Raw genomic sequence first — 8598 nt, forward strand, 5'->3', positions numbered from 1 at the left:
ATACCTAATTCTGTTCTGTATCGAGCTATTAAGACAGATGGAGCAAACTGTTTTAAAGGAGCATTGGGATGTCAGGTGTGACTATGTGGCAAATGGTTTACATGGCTCATGGGTCAGGTAGGAGGGCACCCTAGCAGAATTTCGCTTAGGGCCCCAGGGAAGTCATGATGGTCAGGAGTTCCACTCTCAAGGTTGTGTGTAATATTTAGGGAGATCTATTGACTATAATATTCATAGATATGTTTTTATTGTATTTTATATTATTATTATTATATTATTCTATTTTGTTGTATAATCACCTAAATATATATAATATAATAGTTTTCATTATACGGGTCGTGGCCCGCCATGTTGAACCACCATGTTTCTACAGTAGCCCAGAAAAACAAAACACTGGTTGTAGATAGGGCCTTTTCCCCGAGTTTTGCAGCCATCGTCCTTTCTCCTACACACTTTACAGCCTCTTTTAATTTCCAGGTAAACACACGCCAGTGGTGTTATGTTAATCTTTAACTTCACTGGTAGATGCCACTAAATCCTACACACTGGTCCTTTAAAAAAGTAGTTAGTTTGCCCCTACATATATTATATTATTAGACATATGTTGTGCACAGATTTAAAGAAAGAGAAGGGAGATTGAAAGAAAGAATGAGGAAGAGAGTCTTAGCTATCCATTATACCACTAGTCACCCATGCTCTACTAATAGAGTTAATCTACACTACACTGTAGCACCTCCCTTTCTTTTTCAACCTTTTCTCTTTTCCTTCTTTTTCTCATCTTCATTTCTCAGTCTCTCTTTTTCCCCCTCTTTCTTTATGCAATAGTGATGTTTGCTGTAAAAAGAACGATCCGTTTGTTCTTGTCTCTTACTGTCTTGTCTTCATTTCTATTTATCAGCTGCAATTTAAACCAACATACATCTCCTGAACCAGAGGCACGATTCCATCAAAACTACAGGTATGTTGAAATAATAGTATTTATTAGTTCAAAAAAATTAGACAGTAGTAACTACTATTTGTGCTTGAAGCAGCATCGACTTCAAGTATTTGCACTGACATGCAATATTTGACCACCCAGCTAAATTGCTTAGTAACATTTTAGTATTTTGTAGTGGTACCTTAAATTATTAAATAACAAAATAGCAATTAGAACTACTTTATTAATCCTACAACTACCTGAGTTACTGCTGCAGTCCCATTACAGGCACTAATCAGTTTTAATTCTGTGTCAGTTACCCGTAATTGAGGCCCTCCAGGATCTGACCATGGACACTCCGCCAAAAGCACAGCAAGTGAAGCCAGTGGTATCTGCTCTCTGCAAAGTCCCGCTCCTCTTTCTGCTCCTGTACCTCTTTGTGTGCTCCCTTGACATTTTAAGCTCTGCCTTCCAACTAGCTGGGGGTAAGCAGTCTCATCAGTGTCCTTCATCAACTTTATCCTCGTCAATCTTTTAACTTGGCAGTGCTCACAGTAACTCATATTGTCACATTGTCATTTAGGCACATTATAAAATATATCAATATGCCTAGTATTATAGACATGTAATTGTATGTTTTATTTACTGTAATGGATTCTAAGCTTGATTTGAATATCAACCTATGTCCCCATCTGTCTCTTTATGTTTCCCTTCCAGGCAGGGTAGCAGGCGATATCTTCCAGAAAGATGCCATCCTGTCTAACCCAGTGGCAGGGCTGGTGGTGGGAATACTGGTGACAGTGTTAGTCCAGAGCTCCTCCACCTCTACATCCATCATAGTCAGCCTCGTCTCTTCTGGCTGTGAGTTATCAGCATCTAACAATTTTACAACAGTGTTATTTACATATACTTAAACATGAAACGCCAGCACTTTGACAAGACACGGAACAGAATACCACATTTCTCCTGCTTAACAAAAAATCTAAATCTAATGTAAATTTATATGTACAGACTTTGTCCAATTATGTCTCTCTGTACAGTGCTGGATGTTCAGTCAGCCATTCCTATCATCATGGGCTCTAACATCGGAACATCAGTCACCAATACCATTGTTGCTCTGATGCAGGCTGGGGAGAGAGATGAGTTTGAAAGGTACAGCTGTGTGTGTATTTGCCGTGTACATGTTTATAGATATGTTCATTTAAAAAAAAATATCTGAAACTGTTTGTTTGTTTATTCCAGGGCATTTGCTGGAGCTACAGTCCATGACTGTTTTAACTGGTTGTCTGTTTTGGTGCTTCTCCCTCTGGAAGCTGTGAGTGGGCTGTTGAGGCAATTGTCACAGGCCGTGGTTGACACACTACAGCTCAGTACTGGAGAAGAAGCTCCTGAACTTCTTAAAGTTCTCACTGAGCCACTCACTAAGATGATTATCCAGGTACTGTGGGCATATTTCCACAAGCACAGGAAATATTTTTGTTAACAATTTAAGACTCAGTCTCAACTAAGATTCAGTGAGACACTGAAAACCGTCAATAGGAACTCTCAAGTCTAATAAAAAGCTTTAGCTTTAATAGTAAACATTATCTCCTTTAATTGAACTGGTGGATCATGGAATTTGCACACCCCAACCAAGTAGAAAAAATAGAGAGAGAGAGGTCCCTCATGAAAAACATCACCTATTTAATAGATTTTGCATAATTATTCCACATCAAACAGTTACCTATTAAGAAGATTTTGCATATTTATTCCACATCAAACAGTTACCTATTATAAATATTTTGCACAATTAAACAAGGAAACGGTGCTCAGGGGCACAAGTTAGAAAATGTCAGACAGCGGAACAAAGCAGCTTAAGAGCAATAAAATCAAGACACCTTTCTCAGGTGTATCAGGTTATAGTTTAGTGAGAACAGACTGTTGGCAGCAATAAAATGTAATTCTAATAAACTGTAATATAATGGCATTACATGATTATTTCTGTGTAGCTGGATCGGTCAGTCATTACAGCCATCGCTACAGGAGACCACAGCGTGAGGAACAAGAGTCTGGTGAAGCAATGGTGTGAAACCACAACTGTGAAGGTACTGCTACCATACAATATGTCCCATATAATGTCATTACTGCCCTATTTCTTCTTGTGTTCGGTTCCCTGGGTGAAATACGTATTTGTCTAATTTTTCGTTTGTGTAGTGCTCATTTTACAAAACTGCACAAGACCGGGTGGGTTATGCACATCATGCTCATGTATTAGATGTACAAAAGTAGTTACTAATGTCACTGCTATGTATGTTACATTTTGAAACTCTCCTACCATCTCTTTGCCTCAGTCTGTGCTCTACCTGCTTTTCATTGCTGACAGGACAAACAACTTTTCAGAACATTCACAGAAATGTATGTCATTGTGTCCGTTTTTAAGTATTTCTGTGATTTTAAGTCTGTGATAGAATAATGCCACCCCCTTCTACTTGTGTATTCAATCACTAGATTTAACTTCTGCACCAATCATCAACATGCACTGTAAATGAAACATGCTGATTCTACGTTTAAAGTTTTCTCAGTTGTTCTCAAACAATTGGGGATTGAACGTTTTTCGCTTCAATAACAACTTGTTCTCTGCATTCAAATCCTCATGACTTCACATCTGTATCTCTCTGCCCAGGTAGGCATCTCTTTGTGGACTGCTCTTTGTCAGACTTGGCCATAGGTCTGATCCTCCTGGCTTGCTCCCTTGTGGTGCTGTGCAGCTGTCTGATACTCCTGGTTAAACTGCTTAACTCCCTCCTGAAGGGCCAGTTGGCCAGTGCCATTAATAAAGTTGTTAATACAGGTGATATTATACAGGAGTATTAAAGCCCTTTTCCTAAATACACACAGCTAAACCCATATTTTTTTTTAAATTGAACCTTAATTTCAACAATGACAATGTGCAGAGGACACATCCATGCTCTGTTTTATTCTGTCTTGTCCTGTAGATTTCCCCTTCCCTTTTACCTGGCTGGCAGGTTATCTGGCTGTGTTAGTGGGAGCAGGCATGACCTTTTTGGTTCAGAGTAGTTCTGTCTTCACCTCTGCTATCACCCCTCTCATAGGTAATGCTCACATACACACACACAAACATCCAATATCATGTGTCAAAAGATTTTTATGCCTACAAAACCAAACTGCACTCATTTGTAATAGAGTTTTCCTATACAGTTCAAAAAATGAACAATGTCTTTACTAATTTGTTATTTAGTATACGTATACTACACATGGGAATAGGAAATATAGCAACATTCTCCTCTGTTGCTGTCCTTTTCACAAATTAATAAATTACCATCTCAGTGTTTTCACAGGAGTTACTTTCCTGCAACCTTGATTCAGTACAGCATTAACAAGACTGTAGCAGATAATAGTTAAGCATGTTTGTTAAAAATCCTCCATGTCTTCACTTCTTATATTGTGCCAACAGCTGTAAAATGCTCACAAAAAAACTGAAAAAAAAGAGATTATTTTTAGAATCTGTCTGAAAATGTTAAAATGTTTGCACAGACCCATTTATGTGCATTATGGTTTTATATTTTCTGCCCTTTAACAACTCTTGTCATGACAAAGCTTTTTTCTTTGCCTCCTAGACTTTGTAACAAACCCCAATGAAAGCTAGATTACCCATTGACATCTTAAAGTCCTATTTTGATCTTTTAGTTGGACTCTTTGTCATGTGTTTTATCTGACTTCAGCTAATACAGTTGATCTGCTATTTAGTCATTTGTGTTTTGCAGAATTGATGTGATAAATGCAGAAGTAGAGCTATTGTACCTGTTGTTAATCATACTATACCATACTATGAACCCTCAGGGATTGGTGTGATCAGTATTGAAAGAGCCTACCCTTTAACCCTGGGGTCCAACCTCGGAACCACTACAACAGCTACACTGGCAGCCCTGGCTAGTCCGGGAGATAAGCTTGTTGCTGCCACACAGGTACACACACACACACACACACAAGATATACTTTCATGACACCTGTTTACTTTCCTACATTACTGTACAACTGCCTTTTATATATATTCTATTTTATTCCTATAAATTATATTTTTTTAACTTTAACTAACAGTCTCCCATTCAAAAGTAACGAAGCATTCAAGCTGGGTTTCTCTTTATATTTCTCTCTATGGTGCCAACATCTTGTGGTTAGACGCACCTTCAAAAACCATACAACATCTGACAAAAAAACCAAAGCAGTCCAAAAAATTTAAGTTCTTTAATAGAGACGAACATCATAAAACTGCCTGGATCAACCAGAGAAGCACAGGAGGACAGGATTTTTACTAAATTAAATATTTTTGGGTTTTGTATTGTTGCTCAAACATAACAAGACATTTGAAGACATCACCATGGGCTCATGGGAATTAAGAGGGAGCATTTTGGGTTTTGATGGGTTATGTTTAATCAGCTAATTAAAAAAAATAATCATTAAGGACAATAAGTTGCAGCCCTACAGGGCCATGGCAATGTTTCTCAAAGAACTGTATCTATCAGTTATTCATGTGTTTACTGGGATTTGTTTTATGTCATATAGGTTCAACCTTCTCTCGACCTGTTGGACTCACTCTTCTGTAGTTTTCTCTTTATCTCACTTTTATGCTGACATCTTTTATCCCCACCTTCTCTTTTGTTTCAGGTTGCCTTATGTCACTTTTTCTTTAACCTTCTTGGTATCTTGCTATGGTATCCCATACCAGCCACCCGCTTACCCATACGTATGGCCTGTGCCCTTGGCAAACGCACTGCCAGGTACTATTAGCAATAGTTACACAAACAAAATGCCAAAAGGATGGTGATGCTGTACCATCAAAGAAAAAAAAAAAATTCTATAACTAACTCACACATACACAGGTACCGCTGGTTTGCTGTTTTGTACCTTCTCCTCTGCTTCCTGCTACTCCCATCCCTCGTGTTTGCCGTCTCCATGGCTGGGTGGAAGGTGATGACTGGGATAGGCGTACCAGTCATTATGGTGATTATATCTGCTGCAACTGTAAACATGCTCCAGGCACGTAGACCGGGTTGTTTGCCGCTTAGACTGCAGAACTGGGACTTTCTTCCTGTTTGGATGACCTCGCTGCAGCCCCTTGATGACCTCATCACCAGAGCGACCCTGTTGTGCAGGCAGTGGAGGGGTAATTGAGACTTTTAAATTTAATTTGTTATTTAACTGTACCATTGATCCTATTTCTACTCTTTCACTCTTGGCTACTATTTTGATAACTCAACCACTTTATTTTTTTGTTGTTTGCATTACGATACCTATGTACCTCTTCCTGGTTTGCTGTTCCTGAGAGGCTGACTCTGTCCTTGATGTTTTGTTCCTAGGTTGGACTTGGAAGCTAAATGATGGCCAGGTAACATCACTGGAGGGCATTACTGTCATCCCTGAGAGAAAAGTCAGGAAGGAATGTCAGCAGAGTGGGGATGGACAGGAGATTGATAAGAGCTGGCAGAAACAAAGAGGACTGGACAAACATGGGTGTTGTGATCTACAATACAACCAGGAAAAAAACAACAGAGACAACACAGCAACCAACATGTATTCAGAGAACAATATATTTAACTTGGCTGCAGAGTGCTCCATAAACATGAACTTAAACAATCAGGGTACTCTGCTGAGTAGCACCCAATTGTAGTGCTACTATCTTGTGTTTAAGGTTTGCCAGACGTTACATGTATTTAAAGACCTGTATGGATGTCATTGCTAAAAAAAATGTTTTACAATCCTGTGCTGAAAAAGAACATAAATGTAATTGCCTGAGGATTTGTAACTGGCTGCACAAACTCATTGAAATGTGAGGAGAGCTACTATAAATTTAGGGCTGATGGACTGCTTTCAGATGAATAGTTAATAAATAGCATGTTGGTGTCTTATTATCTTGAGATAATTATTAACAAGGTAGCTTTTATTTTACACAACTGATGCAAGAGGACTCTAACAGTGATAAGAAGTTATATCCAGTATACTGTATGTTGCAACCTTAGCAAAGATTTCAACATGGATGATAAACATACTAAATAATTGCTTGAAGTTTAACATGACTTTGTTTAAAAATTAAATCAATCTCTGTTGGAAAATTTGCAAAAGCAGTAATGTGTTGTTAATGGCTCTGTAGCTGTTCCTACAGTAGATTATAGTAGATCTGACAATGTCATGTCAGCAGCCTTAAATGCACTTGTAGGTGCAGTTCGCAGTTTGCAGTGCATTTTCTGTAAATGATAATCTTTACTGGCTCATGTGAACAGTTGTTATGTTTAGCTGTGAGAGTCAGACTTTCAAAGATTGAGACTGAGACAGGGAAAAAGGAAAAAATATTGTGGTTTTTAACTGTCAGTGCTGCAACGTGTGACGCGTGTAAGTAAGTTTGTCTTTTTTTATTCAGCTTTTATTGCTCTGCAGATGTACTGTATAGAGGAACACTGGTGTAAGCAGCGGATATTTCGCAAAGCTATAAAAAACTAGCTTGTGGCTTGGTTTTACTGAAGATATTTTAAGTTTTACGTTGCTCTCAGTGGTCAGTGCTCGTGAGACGTTTCCATAGTTGTTCACAGGGGATCACATTCTTCTTGGTGTAAAGGTCTTCACTTTTGTAGTATATAACTATAGTTGTACAGTAATTTGTGGAATATGGTGCTGACAACTTCAAAACCCATAACTTTACTATAGTTTCACAAAGTTGATAAAATGTACTGTAGCATGACACCAAAACAACTACAACTGGCTCAGAGGCCAAATTAAAACACCAAAGTACTTATTAGAGGTCAATTCTCTGTTATAAATTCTACTATACTTAAGTTTATAATGTTCAGTTTTCGTTGACATTGTTGAAATGTGTAAATTCAATCTTTATTAATGAGGCAGGCCAGATTATTAGGAACACCTCTCAATATAATGTAGCACAACACCACAAACAACCATGACCTCAATGATTAATTATTATTACAGTGTTAACAAAACATGGCTACGGCCCATACTGGCTGATACTACATACTTATATAAAAACATTATAGGCTAAAATCAAAATGTATTCTATGGTAGCTGAACTGCATTTAGAAAATGTTGCCATCCACAGTGGAACATCTTGCATAATAATTAGAAAATTATTTCCAAAAATTGGCATTTTTTTCACATTTTAGAAACCATAGTTTATGACAGCACTCTTAATCTGTCTACTGTTATATGTAAGATTTTCAGTAAGTTTAGAACTGCCAAAACAGTGAATCTTGCGAGTTGTGGGTAGCAACACAATAACTGCTTCCTTGATTCTTCTCACATAACCAGACAACAAAGACAAGAGCAAAACCAGTCTTCTGTCAGTGGAAAATTCACAGGTCAGCCACAAAGACATCGCAACATTGTGAAGGTGGTGAGTGACAGTTTTCTATTTTACTCCTGCAGTGTTTATTTTACAAGTTTAGTTTGTAGCGAGTATATAAATTCTGATCCCTTTTCTCAAATCTGTCGAGGTTCAAGGTTACTTTATGGTAGATTTGATTTACAGTAAAAGCCAAGGCATTCCTCTTGACAAAATATAAATACATGATATTCATACGGTTTACTTCAAATTACTAACTAGCTGTAAATTCATTTGATTGATGTGCAACTACAGAAAAACAATGATTTCCATCTATATGATCTTTACCACTCTG

The 8598-nt window shown here is 37.9% G+C and overlaps 1 protein-coding gene across 1 annotated transcript; it reads left to right on the forward strand.

Annotated features, from left to right (window-relative positions):
- Positions 1–784: 784 nt before the first annotated feature.
- Positions 785–6998, forward strand: LOC118331623 (sodium-dependent phosphate transport protein 2A-like). Its single transcript, XM_035666683.1, has 12 exons — positions 785–958; positions 1233–1401; positions 1634–1777; positions 1957–2068; positions 2159–2354; positions 2905–3058; positions 3579–3746; positions 3892–4008; positions 4757–4881; positions 5582–5694; positions 5797–6080; positions 6274–6998. Exons 2-12 carry the CDS (start codon positions 1266–1268, stop codon positions 6582–6584), a joined length of 1860 nt encoding a protein of 619 aa, XP_035522576.1. The 5' UTR covers positions 785–958; positions 1233–1265; the 3' UTR covers positions 6585–6998.
- Positions 6999–8598: the final 1600 nt, after the last annotated feature.

This window comes from Morone saxatilis, unplaced genomic scaffold (assembly GCF_004916995.1).
Source record: "Morone saxatilis isolate NCDOM2014 unplaced genomic scaffold, NCSU_SB_2.0 Contig20, whole genome shotgun sequence".
Lineage (NCBI taxonomy): Eukaryota > Metazoa > Chordata > Actinopteri > Moronidae > Morone > Morone saxatilis.

Bases quoted from the DNA above. Each gene is read 5' to 3' on its own strand.
- LOC118331623 (XM_035666683.1), top strand. From the start codon at position 1,266: ATGGACACTCCGCCAAAAGCACAGCAAGTGAAGCCAGTGGTATCTGCT. The intron at 4,009-4,756 runs GTAATGCTCACA...ATGAACCCTCAG, and splicing joins TGCTATCACCCCTCTCATAG to GGATTGGTGTGATCAGTATT. The intron at 6,081-6,273 runs GTAATTGAGACT...TTTTGTTCCTAG, and splicing joins GTTGTGCAGGCAGTGGAGGG to GTTGGACTTGGAAGCTAAAT.